The 16,417-nt window shown below is 34.7% G+C and overlaps 1 protein-coding gene across 1 annotated transcript in view; it reads right to left on the bottom strand.

Annotated features, from left to right (window-relative positions):
* The window catches only part of PCLO (piccolo presynaptic cytomatrix protein), a 384,092-nt gene that overhangs the window by 70,814 nt on the left and 296,861 nt on the right, over nucleotides 1–16,417 (bottom strand). Inside the window, exons 16-18 of the mRNA XM_036863834.1 lie at nucleotides 9,639–9,665; nucleotides 2,351–2,444; nucleotides 1,052–1,123 (exon numbers count right to left, since the gene is read on the bottom strand). Of these exons, the coding sequence (XP_036719729.1) occupies nucleotides 1,052–1,123; nucleotides 2,351–2,444; nucleotides 9,639–9,665 (193 nt within the window). The remainder of the gene's footprint in view (nucleotides 1–1,051; nucleotides 1,124–2,350; nucleotides 2,445–9,638; nucleotides 9,666–16,417) is intronic.

The raw sequence follows: 16,417 nt of genomic DNA, 5'->3' as shown, positions 1-16,417 counted from the left end.
AATTTGCAACATTTTTTCTTTCTTAGTGGTACATAAACAATGGTGCATTTTACAGTAGTTGGCATCTTAAATTTGAGCAGATATTAAAAAAATAAAACCACACAATGGATATATGCTTTAGGTTCATGTGAACAATAAATTATAAGGACTTCAATAAATGAGCTTTTTGAAATAGGACAATAAATCAGATATAACCATACTCTAGAGTAGTTCTGTCTAAGACCAAGATTAGTCCAAGTGGCTATACCACATGGAGCCTGCAGGTGAAGTTCAGATGATCTAGTTTTGATGGGAAAGAGGTATAGAGTGTAGGAACCAAACAAGACCTCATGTCACCCAGACTACTCAACTGTTTTCTATTGTCTCTATCAAAAGGAAATTGTATTTTCTAGGTGTTATATATTTTTGGAGATTTATTTTTTTAACATTAATTCATAACTTCTGGTTTAAGCAAAGATCACTAAACAAAATATGTATTTTTGGACTATGACAGATGAAAAATATCACAGAATCTGACCATCCTGCCACATTTCATAATTAGGTTACATTCCTTGTGAATTTATAAAAATTGTTTTTACTGTTTTCTCCTACTTCTAGTTTTGCTTCTTAAAATATTTTGAGATGTTTTGTGGGACACTTAAAAGAAATATGTAAAATGTCACATCAAGTCATTCATACGTGCAATGAGGAATAGCAATTAATAAACTGAAAATGCATTTGAAAAAAATCCAGCTCATTTTATAATACAATAAATTTATCTCAAATCTTTTACATAATCATTTGGATTCACAGCATGATTATATAACTTTCTATCAAAACAATTAATATTTCATCTTGCAAATTAATTATAAAGTACATCAAGTGGTAAAGTGAAAATTATTTCTCCAGCTGCTATTCATCTATTCAAAGAGTCATTCGTAAATAAATTCTATCCACCAAAGAATTTTATCCAGAAATAGTTATCTTATACACTTAAGAAATATGCTTTCCATAAAGATTTAATTGATGGTTTATAATGAAGCAAATAAAAAAAAGGAAACCATAGGCTCACCTCACCAAGAAAATCATTGGAAGAAAATCTATCATAATCCCAGACTGTCACCTCCAGTGTTTTCTTCTTGAGCTACAGTTCAAATCAAAATGTCATTAACCTCATTTCTCATCATAAATTTTCATTATACTCATATAATAGACTCATTTATATTTTCATTCCTTGAACTCTTTCCGCTTATGTAAAAATACTTTATATAAAACTGTATACTTACATTCAATATTATGTAAACTGTCAATCATTTTGTGGTCCAACCAAGTATTTGATCATAACATACCTCACTATTTTGCAAAAAAAAAGGGTGATTTTTACTTATTTCCTGTTATTCTACCCCTGCCCATTATTAAAAGTACCAAGCAGACTCTATATATACTCTTTAAATACATGAAATTCATAGGTTGCAAAAATGTTTAGGTTATTCAGAGTATTTGGATTATAGTTTTTTGTTTCAGTAAATTGCCAAAACACATTAGTAGCACTGTCTAATTTCTGCAGGTGAATTTAACTTATTTTAAATTCAAGAACCCAGATCACAATTTATATCCAGCTTCAATTTCATAGTCAAATTAGAAATCTTCCAAAGGATAAATTAGAAACCTCATTTTGAAAGACAACTCATCTGTAAATTGTTTTCATGGATGTCTTCTTCCTATTCTATTTGTATTCTTTTCTCTCTGAATTCATCTTTATAAACCATCAGTTATTTTCTATTATTGATACAAAGTTATGACATGAAGATTTTCAGAAATACATTGATGCAACTTTGCTTAGAGTCATCTATTTGTTGTGATAATCCTTTACACTAGTCTTCTTCATGCTTTCTTCTGTACAGTTTAGTTGCACAATGCCAGATCTGTAGGAAGCCTCAATTTAGAAAAGAGGTGATCCCTAAATTGTTGCCAGGAGGGGCAATTCATTTCAGTGCATCTGAATCTTATTTCTTCTTTGTTTATGAAAGTCAAAATACAGCTAGCTGGAAAATATTTTCCCTCAAAATATGATAAATAGAGCCCAGTCTATTGAAATATTTAATTTTGAAATAATCAGTGGAAAATGTCCCACTAGCCTTATTCATTTTGTTTATTTTTTAGCTGTTTTGTCAAAATGTGCACATTTTCTTTCACTGTATCTTCGAACTGCACCCAGTTGCTTTTACTGGCTATATTTCTTGCATGTATTTTACTTAATTTTTTTTGTTTGTATGGAAAAATTGATATGAATCACAATCTTTCAATAATTCTGTCATCACTATTTTTATATTCGCCTGAATCTGTCATATAGAAAATAATCATTGCATACCTGTTCCATGGAGATACTTTTATAAATTACTGTTTGATTCCACTCAGGATTAAGACTTTTCTGAACATATTTAGTCCTTCTCTTGTACTCAGCACTGAATTGGAAAAAGAGAAAGAATTACCCTGATTATTTACCTTGACCGATGACTTCATAGTCAACCTGAAGGGCATGCAGACTTTTAAAGGTATTTTGTTTTGAATCACTATGTAATCGTCTCATCATCCTCATGTCTTAAACTGTATTTTAAGTTGAATGCACAATGACAATTTAAAAATATCTTGGATGCCTTTAGTTTTATTTTCCCTAAGGTATATTTTTTTTAAAGAAAAGCTTTTAGGTGTTCTAACTAGAATACAATTTTACAAATCTTGATCTCTCCTGAATGTGTGAGATAATTACATGTATTATACAGTAATGTCAATATCTTCTTGTCCTATAAATAATATTTTGATATTTAACTTTCCAATAGTTTTGCAACTGATCATGTCAGCAAAGCCAAATGGTCTTTCAATTCATTTTTTTCTGTAAAAAGCTGAAATAACTGTACTGACTGAGGAAAGGATGAAAAATGGCTGTTGCTATAGCTGAGATTCGATGAACATTTGTTACCTTATATTTATAGTAGATTTTGACACTCTTGGTAAAGTAGAATACTTAATCTAGTTATGAAACAATCTTAATTAAATACAAATTCTTGGTTTATGTCAATAGCTTATGTTACAAATGATGAACCAAATCAAAACTTTTCCTCATTCATTATAACTTGGGGCATTTCAGTTTATCCTTGACTCTTCCATACCCTCTGATCACCAGTTAGAAGCTTATATCTTACACGTTTAAGCATAACTTACTTTCAAAACTTATTCTAATTAAGTCTGACAAAGCATTTATAACTGGCATCAACCAGCTAATGTGGTTGGAATTATTGCTATTTGCTATGAGCCAATGGTGCCCACATAGACAAAGCTTTTCTCTAACACTCACTAGCTTTTTCCAAATTTTCTGCCTAGAAAACAAACCTACTTTTTTGGGGTCCATTCACGTGCCTGGACTTCATAAACTGCCTTACCCTAATCCTGACCCTGGATCTGTAGTTTTATTCCCAACTGTCAGCAGACTAACTCTTGTTATATTCCTGGTCTCATGCATTGCCAAATTCTGGAATACCTACTATTGTTCCCCAGATGCTAATTTACTTATTCATTCTAGATAAAACTATTAAGAATCAAGCTCCAGTTCACCACTCACTTTTAGAGATGGGTCTACAGCCAAGCATCTTTTTTTCTCCCTCTGGCTTTATTCTCTTATTAGACATACACAAGGGCAATAATTTCCAACATTGACTGCATATTAGGATCACTTTGGGATCTGAGTTCCCAGGGTGGTAGGTGGGGCAACTAGCACGGCACCCACATCCCCCTGCCTTTCACCCCCAAGGAGAGTCTTATTTAACAGGTCTGGGTTGAGGCTTGAGCATCAGAATTTTAAAAATGATCTAGGTAAATCTAAAGTATTGCCAAGATTGAGAACCACTGAGAACCACTGAGCTCATGTCTCCTAAGACCTCACATTTCAGCCACTGTGAACTGAATCCAATTTAAGAAATGAAGCAGCACTATTCTCATTTGTAACCAACCTATCTGAATGTACAAAAAAAGAGAGTAGGATTTGACAATTTTGTCATTCAGCACAAAGTGCAAATAATTCTGGGGAAATGTACAGGCAATGATTCAAAGACACAGGAACTTTCATAGACTGTGGACAGAAAGTATACATTTGTACATATACTTTTTAGGTAAATCTGTCTATGTCTAGTGAAGTTTATGTACTCAAGTACCCAGAAAATTCCACTTTGACTTAATTCCACTTCTACTTTAGAGAAATTCTCCCACATGTACAAAAGGAATTTGTTAAAGAACATTCATTGCAACATTGTTTCTAATAGTGTGTTAATAATATAATAAATAAATACATTATGATATATGTATTCAATGAAATTTAAGCAGCAGTTAAGTTAAATGAAATACACCTTCATTTATCAAGATAGATAAATCTTAAAAAAAAATCTTGAGCAAATTATTTGCAGAAGAAAACCTATCGTAAATTATCATGATATAAAGTTAAAATTACATGAAATAATACTGTAAATTATTTATGTCTACTTGTATATATGGATGACAAACATTAATATCATAAGACAGCTTGGGAATTAGAGACGTTAAACTATTTTGTGGTTATCTCAGGAGGACAGGGGAATGGTTTCAGAGGACTTCAGGGGTACTTGTAATATATTTTTTATTAAAAAAAATCTGAAGCCAATACAGCAAAATGTTACGATTTGATAAAATTGGATAGCAAGAATACAAGTATTTGTGACAGTATTTTCTATAATTTTCAGTAAGTTTAAAATATTTTATAACAAAATTGATAACTATTTTAGCAAATTATGTCCCTTTATACTTTATGATTTTGATTCTTTAAATTAATGACATAAGAAGAATGAATATGACCACTTTTAAGTTAATAGCCAACTTTGGTTGCTACTTTAGAATTCATGGCTATTCCTGTAGTAGGTATACTAAGAAAAAAACACATTGTGTAGTATGAGCTTTAAGTTTCTGTTTTGGACTTAATTATCCAAGTGGTGAGACCATGGGAAAAACATATTAAGGATAAGATTCATAATACAGTGAACAGTGGTAAAATTGTTATTTTTTTCAAATTCTGAAAAATTGAATGCACAAAATTTTAAAATAAGATTGAAGATGGAAATTAATGTCAAATGCAAACTCACGTATTTTTACTAAAATTCTAGATATGTCAGTATATATTAAAATACTCTGAACTATTGAAATGTCTTCAAAGAGATGTATTAGTCAACATATTTTAATTTATAAATATTAATAATTGTTATATTTCACATGCATACTTTACTCATTTTTTCACCCATATGTAGCAAAATTATTGAATGCCAGCTCTGCACCAGGAATTATGCTCTATCAAAATGTACAACTGCAAAACTCCTAATTGTACTGACATACCATTATGTCATGAGAAGCACTTTATAAAGTAAGCACATTGAAATAATAACAGCTAACATTTACGAAATGCTACTTTTTCACAGGCAGAGTTCTAAGAGCTTTTCATGTGTTACATTATTTAATCCTCAAGGCAACTCTATGAGTCCAGTATTATTTATTATCCTATTTTATAGCTGATAAGAACTGAAGCTCAGAGGAATTCAGGCATGTTGGCAAGGTTGCATAGTTATTAATTCATAGGACCAGGTTTCAAACACAGGGAAACTAATTTCTTGCTCTGAAACATGAGCTATATGAACTCAATTGATTAGGCCCATCATAAAATTTCTTAATTGCAGGTTTCATTAGCTGAAGTGTCTAGTTTGTCTTCTTTATTTTACAGTCAAAAACTGTACACTTCAAATTAAATGTTTTATATATACAACATAAATTATTTATAGTGTGTGTATATATACACATATCGAAAATGAGGACAGCTTTAGAGTTGCCTGGGGAAATATTGAATGGTATATCCTAAGACTAAGAGAGTGCTGTGGAACAACTAGGGATAATTATTATAAAAATTTACTTTTGCTCAGGTACACTCACATATAACCCCAATTAGTTGGGAAAAATCTAGATGTTCACTTTACTAGGTTACCTTAATCTTACTAATAAGTTTGAATCTGTAGTTCTCTCAAGACTCAAGGTCTGTGTCCTGTAGGGTTAACGAGGGTAAACACACCTTTCTCCTGATCCTGCCTCTACCAGCCCTGGTTGACCTGTGTAAATGTCAATGAGATCCTGTGCAATCTTTTCACACTTGAATTTCCTGACACGGAGAGATGGCCACACAAAGCTCTTCCTTCAAGAACCCTTGTTTCATAGCTACTATGTACTGACCATCTTGGGCATGATGTCAATGGGCTGTGTTCCCACTTTACACAATTGAAAACTCCACAGTTCTCATTGCCATATCAAAATCTGTGGATTTACAAGTTGAAGGTGGCCAGGTAAGCAGAGGGATTCTGGAATGTGAGCAGAAATCCAGGCTGAGAAATAAGTGGAGTTCCTTTTCCTTTCCTACCGTGTCTGGTAAACACACTACAATCCCTCATGGGAAGACTGCAATAATGACATTATTTTAGGACAATTAAGTCATATGTAATAATCAGATAAGTTTTTTAATAAGGGAAAATAAAAAGTCAATTAATCAAGATGGTACACGGTGCTTAACAAACAAAAATCTAGGGATTTCCCCGGTGGTCCAGTGGTTAAGACTTTGCCTTCCAATGCAGGAGGTGTGGGTTCGATCCCTGGTCAGGGAACTAAGATCCCACATGCCGTGGGGTGTGGCCAAAAACTTAAAAAAATCTAAACCTTTATTTCCTTAAAGTTTTGACTAATTTCTTTTTTCTTTCTTTCTCTTTTTTATTATTGGACAATCATTTTCTCATAGGTAGGTATGATTTTAAGGCTGGCAGAAAAAGGTATTTAAAATTCAATTACCCTCTCCTAAACCAGCAGAAAAAAAAGTTCTCTGAGTTTCTCTGTAAAAAAAATTGAGAAAGAAGAATGGAATATAATGGCTTGTTTGTTCTTAACTTTCATAGAGTTATCTAAAGTACTGAAGGTCTTCATTTCTTTTGTTTTTTCTTGATTGGAAAAAATACATATATATATATATATATATATATATATATATATATATATATATGTATGTGTGTGTGTGTATGTGTGTAGTTTTTTCAAAATTACTCCTCTGAGGATGTTGCCTTTAATTCAGAAAGAAGCACAGAGCATATCCCATTTTATAAGCTCTGTTTCTCTGTGTGCAATAGTGCATTTATGGGCTGTCACTTGATTGTCCTCTGTGCTCCCTGAGGTCTGACACTATGGCTGTGTTCTCAATTCCAACCCCAGCACAGAGTCTGGAGCAGTCTGTGCTAAATAAATGGTTTTTGGATGGGTCTTTAAAACATGTTTGTACTTCTCTTTTTCCTTTAAAATCTACTGAAATAAAAAGTTTTGGCCTTCAAATTGTAAATACATACACACCTGAATCTGCTTTACATTCTTTCCAGAGCAAATAGTTTGAGATGCTAACAAGGGTGTTTAGAGAAAGTCCAGCCAGGAATTAGGCTTCCAGGTATCATGACAGCAAAAATCAGCTTCAGTCATGGCAAAATCTCATTAGTGGGAAAAAAATCTGTACTTTGCCCAACAGTGTAATGAGAGAAAACCACAACGAAATCCTTCAGATATGCTCATTTCCATTTCTTAATTATCCGGGGACAAGTTTTGAGTTCATGGACTCTTCCTTGTCTTTCTTTCACCTCCTCTCGGCTGACATTTGGGCTGTCAGAGCTTATGAGTATCTTGATTAAAGGATGGCAAGAGGAAATGAAAGGAGACAAGAAAACTGGACCAGTGAAATTCTTTTAGTTAACACGACATTTTAAAAAAAATTTTAAGAATGAAGGATGTATTACACTTATTATTGAAGAAAAGTTGTTTGATTTTCTATATAGTGTTGTTAAATAATTTGGTGTAATTCTGTAGCCCAAGCATGCTGCATTTCTTTTTTGCAGGGATAACTGACCATTGGCTACATGAAGTTTATTATACATATTTCTAGCAATAATAGCAACTGCCATTTATTGAGAGCTTATTACGTGCCGGACATTATGCTTATCATTTTTGGTGCATTCTCCCTGTGTTTCACAAAAACCCTGGGAGGGGGGCTATTATGATTCCTAGGTGGAAGAGGAAATAGTTTTAGAGAAACCTCACAACTTCTAAGTGGCAGGGCTGAAATTCAAATCCAAGTTCCTAAGGACTTCGCTCATTGGCCTCCTCAGCCTAACTTACAATGTCAGTGCCTCATCAGTATAATTCCTTTCCACATTGACAATTCTCGAAGAGATGATGAAAGTCATTTCAAGATGAAAGATATGATGAGAAAGTGACTCTAGATCTTCTAAATTGTAATCTAATACATCCCAGATTATTTCGACCATTATTTACATTTACAGAAAACATGTTCTCTTCTAAGTTAAATATAGATAATCATTGTCATTCTGACAATTTCCCCCTGGTTTCTCTGGATAAAAGAGAGGAAGCTTCTGAATAAAGTGACTGATAACGTCTGTTGTAAAATGACACTATCTCTTCGAAACAAAACTCATTTCGCGTATCAGTCTGAGAGATCTGGAGATGAGAGAGCCAGTCATAACAAGCAACCTTTCTCAGTATCAAATTTTACTGGTTGCCATAATTATGTGGTTGCAAAGAAACAGAAAGTTTCTGGGCACCAGAAAGGTTGTAGTGACTAATACTGTTCTTTGAGATCTTTAAATATTTAAGCCTTTACAAATCAGAAACTGCCTCTTTTGGGCAACAGCTTGTCAGGTTTAGTAAAGATGCTGAATTTTAATGTCACAGACAAAAAATCCTGTACCACTAATATTCTGGGTGGGACTAAAATTCCCATCACCCTGTTGCTACAGATGGTACAAGATTCACCTCCCCAACTAAATAACACATTTAATTTATAATGCAATGAGATGTGCAAAAAAATGCTTTTGGCTATGTGTTAAGAAATATCCTTAGCTGACAATGTAATGATGCAACATGCTCTAGCAGAAAACAGACAAACCAAGGAGGTTGCTCTTATGCTGTTGCTAACACCCTAGAGCAGGCAGATTATGGCATCCTATATTACACAGCAATAATTTTGTGGTACAGAAGGTATAAAGGCATGAAGATGTTTCAATATCAGGTCTAAGTGAGGGTAAAAGACCAGACAGCTATCATCTTTAAGATGAGATACACACCCAGTACTGGTCATCTAGAAGATCAGTTAATTCCTTTTGAAAAATGACTAGATTTTTTTGTTTGGTTGTCATAGAAGACTCAGAAGAACCTGAGCCATGATTTTTGCATGAGAAGCTAAATGAATTTTAGCAGACAAATTATAAATGAAAACTTTAGTTATATCTAATTTCAAAGTGATAGTTCCTTATTCACACCATTCTATGTTTTTACTCTTTTCCACTTTTCTGGGCTCCAATGCACATACCTGCTACACATATTTAGTAATGCTGTGGTCAGAATAGTCTGCTATTAGCCTAATTCAACTGATACCAACATGTAGAAAAATAAAAATTATAGCCAAAGTTGAACTGCAGGTGAATGTACTTAAAAGGCAAACAAGAGAACTCTAGACATTTCATTGAAGTGTGACACTGAAAGAGAACCAACTCTACCTTGCATTCTGGACAACCATGACTTGACTGCATTGATTCCAAGAGCGAGAATGAAGGATACAGCAGGAAAGTAGGAAAGACAGGAAGAAAAAAGTTAGGAACAGAAATAAGGAAGAAAATGTAAGAATAAAAACTAGAGGAGCTATACCATAATATATTAACAACATGAGGCAGAAAATAATCTTAGAAGTAAAGTGAAAATAATACCTCACAAGTGTAGTAAATTCCAAGGTCTTGGCCACTATAATAATTAGGAGTAATTTAATGAAAGGGCTAGGAATTGAATACGAGTAGCACATTAGCCTGCTTTTTGGTCAAATCCCACCCAGAAGGCATGTTTTGTTTGACAAATGGCATGGGGATAGCTTTAGGTGGGACCTCACTCTTCATTTCACTATAGTTCCCACCCTTTCTCTGTTACCTACTGCAGAATGGACTGACATATTCATGCCACCTGCCTGACCTTTCCAGTTATTCAAGTTTGCAACAGTCGAATTGAAACATATCCTGTAACAAATAAAGGATAACCACTCTCTTATAGTATAAAAGGTGATACTCCAGGATATTAAAGAAGATAGAAAATAAAAGACAGTGCTTTATTTTCATTCATTCATTAGCAAATGCTGATTGGAGAAATACCCTTGGCAGTCATTTCCTCTTGTCCCATAATACTGTCATTAAATAACACTGAAGGTCTAATGACCCAAATCAAAGGCAGAAAGAAGTTATCAGTTTGTCATATTCATGTTAAAAAAAATAGTGGTGGGATGAGGAATAAATAAGGAGTTTGAGATTAATAGATACAAACTACTACATATAAAATAGATAAACAACAAGGTCATACTGTGTAGCACAGGAAACTATATTCAATATCTTGTAATAAACTATAATGGAAAAGAATATGAAAAAGAATATATATACATATATATGTATAACTGAATCACTTTGCTGTATACTACAAACTAATGCAACATTATAAATCAACTATACTTCAAAAAAGTAGACAAATTACAGTTATAACTATTACATAAAGATATAAACTAACACAAAATAAAAACTTCCCTTTCCTGTTCTATATGGTTAGTTGGTAATGTCTGAATTAAATTCATTTCAGCCTGCAGAATTCTCTCTAGTATTTCTCGAAGGGCAACTCAGCTGGGAAAAAACTTTCTCAGATTTGTTTTTCTGGCAATGTCTTATTTATTTAACATTTTACTGGAGTATAATTGCTTTACTTTGTTGTGTTAGTTTCTGCTGTATAACAAAGTGAATCAGCCATACGCATATTTCTATCCCCATATCCCCTCCCACTTGCATCTCCTTCCCACCCTCCCTATCCCACCCCTCTAGGTGGTCACAAAGCACCAAGCTGATCTCGCTGTGCTATACGGCTGCTTCCCCTTAGCTATCTATTTTACATTTGGTAGTGTATATATGTTGATGCCACTCTCTCACTTCGTCCCAACTTACCCTTCCCCCTCCCCGTGTCCTTAAGTCCATTCTCTACGTCTGTGTCTCTATTCCTGTCCTGCCCCTAGGTTCTTCAGAATCATTTTTTTTTTTTAGATTCCGTATATATGTGTTAGCATACTGTATTTGTTTTCCTCTTTCTGACTTACTTCACTCTGTATGACAGACTCTAGGTCCATCCACCTCACTACAAATAACTCAATTTTGTTTCCTTTTATGGCTGAGTAATATTCCATTGTATATACGTGCCACATCTTCTTTATCCATTCATCTGTCTATGGACACTTAGGTTGCTTCCATGTCCTGGCTCTTGTAAATAGTGCTGCAATGAACCTTGTGGTACATGACTCTTTCTGAGTTACGGTTTTCTCAGGGTATATGTCCAATAGTGGGATTGATGGGTCATATGGTACTTCTATGTTTAGTTTTTTAAGGACTGTCCATACTGTTCTCCATAGTGGCTGTATCAATTTACATTCCCACAAACACTGTAGGAGGGTCCCCTTTTCTCCACACCCTCTCCAGCATTTATTGTTTGTAGATTATTTGATGATGGCCATTCTGACCAGTGTGAGGTGATATCTCATTGTCGTTTCATTTGAATTTCTCTGATGATTAGTGATGTTGAGCATCCTTTCATGTGTTTGTTGGCAATCGGTATATCTTCTTTGGAGAAATGTCTACTTAGGTCTTCTGTCCATTTTCGGTTTGGATTGGTATTTTTTTGATATTGAGCTGCATGAGCTGCTTGTATATTTTGGAGATTAATCCTCTGTCAGTTGCTTTGTTTGCAAATATTTTCTCCCATTCTGAGGGTTGTCTTTTCATCTTGTTTATGGTTTCCTTTGCTGTTCAAAAGGTTTTAAGTTTCATTAGGTCCCACTTCTTTATTTTTGTTTTTATTTCCATTTCTCAGTGATGTGGGTCAAAAAGGATCTTGCTGTGATTTATGTCATAGAGTGTTCTGCCTATGTTTTCCTCTAAGAGTTTGATAGTGTCTGGCCTTATATTTAGGTCTTTAATCCATTTTGAGTTTATTTTTGTATATAGTGTTAGGGACTGTTCTAATTTCATTCTTTTACATGTAGCTGTCCAGTTTTCCCAGCACCACTTATTGAAGAGGCTGTCTTTTCTCCATCGTATATTCGTGCCTCCTTTATCAAAGATAATGTGACAATATGTGCGTGGGTTTATCTCTGGGCTTTCTATCCTGTTCCATTGATCTATATTTCTGTTTTTGTGCCAGTACCATACTGTCTTGATTACTGTAGCTTTGTAGTATAGTCTGAAGTCAGGGAGCCTCATTCCTCCAGCTCCATTTCTATTTCTCAAGATTGCTTTGGCTATTCAGGGTCTTTTGTGTTTCCATACAAATTATGAAATTTTTTGTTCTAGTTCTGTGAAAAATGCCATTGGTAGTTTGACAGGGATTGCACTGAATCTGTAGATTGCTTTGGGTAGAAGAGTCATTTTCACAATGTTGATTCTTCCAATCCAAGAACATGGTATATCTCTCCATCTGTTTGCATTGTCTTTAATTTCTTTCATCAGTGTCTTATAGTTTTCTGCATACAGGTCTTTTGCCTCCTTAGGTAGGTTTATTCCTAGGTATTTTATTTTTTGTTGCAGTGGTAAATAGGAGTGTTTTCTTAATTTCTTTTTCAGATTTTTCATCATTAGTGTATAGGAATGCAAGAGATTTCTGTGCATTAATTTTGTATCCTGCTACTTTACCAGATTCATTGATGAGCTCTAGTAGTTTTCTGGTAGCATCTTTAAGATTCTCTATGTATACTATCATGTCATCTGCAAACAGTGACAGTTTTACTTCTTCTTTTCCGATTTGGATTCCTTTTATTTCTTTTTCTTCTCTGATTGCTGTGGCTAAAACTTCCAAAAATATGTTGAATAACAGTGGTGAGAGTGGGTAACCTTGCCTTGTTCCTGATCTTAGTGGAAATGGTTTCAATTTTTCACCATTGAGAACAATGTTGGCTGTGGGTTTGTCATATATGGCCTTTATTATGTTGAGGTAAGTTTCCTCTCTGCCTACCTTCTGGAGAGTTTTTATCATAAATGGCTGTTGAATTTTGTTGAAAGCTTTTTCTGCATCTACTGAGATTAACATATGGTTTTTATCCTTCAACTGGTTAATATGGTGTATCACATTGATTGATTTGCATATATTGAAGAATCCTTGCATTCCTGGGATAAATCCCACTTTGATCATGGTGTAGGAACCTTTTAATGAGCTGTTGGATTCTGTTTGCTAGTATTTTGTTGAGGATTTTTGCATCTATATTCATCAGTGATATTGGCCTATAGTTTTCTTTTTCTGTGACATCTTTGTCTGGTTTTGGTATCAGGGTGATGGTGGCCTCATAGAATGAGTTTGGGAGTGTTCCTCCCTCTGCTATATTTTGGAAGAGTTTGAGAAGGATAGGTGTTAACTCTTCTCTAAATGTTTGATAGAATTCGCCTGTGAAGCCAGCTGGTCCTGGGCTTTTGTTTGTTGGAAGATTTTTAATCACAGTCTCAATTTCAGTGCTTGTGATTGGTCTGTTTATATTTTCTATTTCTTCCTGGTTCAGTCTTGGAAGGTTGTGCTTTTCTAAGAATTTGTCCATTTCTTCCAGGTTGTCCATTTTATTGGCATATAGTTGCTTGTAGTAATCTTTCATAATCCTTTGTATTTCTGCAGTGTCAGTTACTTCTCCTTTTTCATTTCTAATTCTGTTGATTTGAGTCTTCTCCCTTTTTTCTTGATGAGTCGGGCTAATGGTTTATTAATTTCGTTTATCTTCTCAACGAGCCAGCTTTTAGTTTTACTGATCCTTGCTATTGTTTCCTTCATTTCTTTTTCATTTATTTCTGATCTTTATGATTTCTTTCCGTCTGCTAACTTTGGCAGCTTTTTGTTCTTCTTTCTCTTATTGCTTTAGGTGTAAGGTTAGGTTGTTTATTTGAGATTTTTCTTGCTTCTTGAGGTAGGATCGTATTGCTATGAACTTCCCTCTTAGAACTGCTTTTGCTGCATCCCATAGGTTTTCATTGTCATTTGTTTCTAGGCATTTTTGGATTTCCTCTTTGATTTCTTCAGTGATCTCTTGGTTATTTAGTAGTGTATTGCGTAGCCTCCATGTGTTTGTATTTTTTACAGTTTTTTCCTGGTAATTGATTTCTAGTTTCATAGCATTGTGGTCAGAAAAGATACTTGATATGATTTAAATTTTCTTAAATTTACCAAAGCTTGTTTTGTGACCCAAGATACGATCTATCCTGCAGAATGTTCCATGAGCACTTGAGAAGAAAGTGTATTCTGTTGTTTTTGGATGGAATGTCCTATAAATATCAATTAAATCCATCTTGTTTAATGTGTCATTTAAAGCTTGTGCTTCCTTATTCATTTTCCTTTTGGATGCTCTGTCCATTGGTGAAAGTGGGGTGTTAAAGTCTCCTACTATGTTTGTGTTACTGTCGATTTCCCCTTTTATGGCTGTTAGCAGTTGCCTTATGTATTGAGATGCTCCCATGTTGGGTGCATAAATATTTACAATTGTTATATCTTCCTCTTGGATTGATTCCTTGATCGTTATGTAGTGTCCTTCTTTGTCTCTTGTAATAGTCGTTATTTTAAAGTCTATTTTGTCTGATATGAGAATTGCTACTCCAGCTTTCTTTTGATTTCCATTTGCATGGAATATCTTTTTCCAGGAACACTCTTTCAGTCTGTATGTGTCCCTAGGTCTGAAGTGGGTCTCTTGTAGACAGCATATATACAGGTCTTTTTTTGTGTGTCCATTCAGCCAGTCTATGTCTTTTGGTTGGAGCATTTAATCCATTTACATTTAAGGTAATTATCGATACGTATGTCCCTATTACCATTTTCTTAATTGTTTTGGGTTTGTTATTGTAGGTCTTTTCCTTCTCTTGTGTTTGCTGCCTAGAGAAGTTCCTTTAGCATTTGCTGTAAAGCTGGTTTGGTGGTGCTGAATTCTCTTAGCTTTTGCTTGTCTGTAAAGGTTTTAATTTCTCTGTCAAATCTGAATGAGATCCTTGCTGGGTAGAGTAATCTTGGTTGTAGGTTTTTCCCTTTCATCACTTTAAATATGTCCTGCCAGTCCCTTCTGGCTTGCAGAGTTTCTGCTGACAGATCAGCTGTTAACCTTATGGGGATTCCCTTGTATTCTATTTGTTGCTTTTCCCTTGCTGCTTTCAATAGTTTTTGTTTGTATTTAATTTTTGATAGTTTGATTAATATGTGTCTTGGCATGTTTCTCCTTGGATTTATCCTGTATGGGACTCTCTGCACTTCCTGGACTTTATTGACTATTTCATTTCCCATATTAGGGAAGTTTCCAACTATAATCTCTTCAAATATTTTCTCAGTCCCTTTCTTTTTCTCTTCTTTTTCCGGGACCCCTATAATTTGAATGTTGGTGCATTTAATGTTGTCCCAGAGGTCTCTGAGTCTGTCCTCTTTTCATTTTTTTTCTTTATTCTGCTCTGCAGTAGTTATTTCCACCATTTTATCTTCCAGGTCATTTATCTGTTCTTCTGCCTCAGTTATTCTATTGATTCCTTCTAGGGAATTTTTAATTTCATTTATTGTGCTGTTTATCATTGTTTGTTTGCTCTTCAGTTCTTCTAGGTCCTTATTAAACATTTCTTTTATTTTCTCCACTCTATTTCGAAGATTTGGGATCATCTTTACTATCATTACTCTGAATTCTTTTTCAGGTAGACTGCCTATTTCTTCTTCGTTTGTTTGGTCTGGTGGGTTTTTACCTTTCTCCTTCATCTGGTGCATATTTCTCTGTCTTCTCATTTTGCTTAACTTACTGTGTTTGGGGTCTCCTTTTCACAGGCTGCAGGTTCATTGTCCCTGTTGTTTTTGGTGTCTGCACCAGTGGGCAAGGTTGGTTCAGTGGGTTGTGTAGGCTTCCTGATGGAGGGGACTGGTGCCTGTGTTCTGGTGGATGAGGCTGGATCTTATCTTTTAGGTGGGCAGGACAGTGTCTGATGGTGTGTTTTGGGGCGTCTGTGAACTTATTATGATTTCAGGCAGCCTCTCTGCTAATGGGTGGGTTTGTGTTCCTGTCTTGCTAGTTGTTTGGCATGGGGTGTACAACACTGGAGCTTGCTGGTCATTGAGTGGAGATGGGTATTAGCGTTGAGACATATCTCTGGGAGAGCTCTTGCCGATTGATGGGGCCAGTAGGTCTCTCGTGGTCCAATGTCCTGAACTCGTCTCTCCCACCTCAGAGGCTCAGGCCTGACAGCCAGCCTGAGCACCAAGACCCTGTGAG

The sequence above is a fragment of the Balaenoptera musculus genome, chromosome 9 (assembly GCF_009873245.2).
Source record: "Balaenoptera musculus isolate JJ_BM4_2016_0621 chromosome 9, mBalMus1.pri.v3, whole genome shotgun sequence".
Taxonomy (NCBI): Eukaryota; Metazoa; Chordata; class Mammalia; order Artiodactyla; family Balaenopteridae; genus Balaenoptera; species Balaenoptera musculus.
The sequence above is the reverse complement of the archived record's forward strand: the minus strand, read 5'-3'. Positions and strand labels throughout refer to the sequence as shown.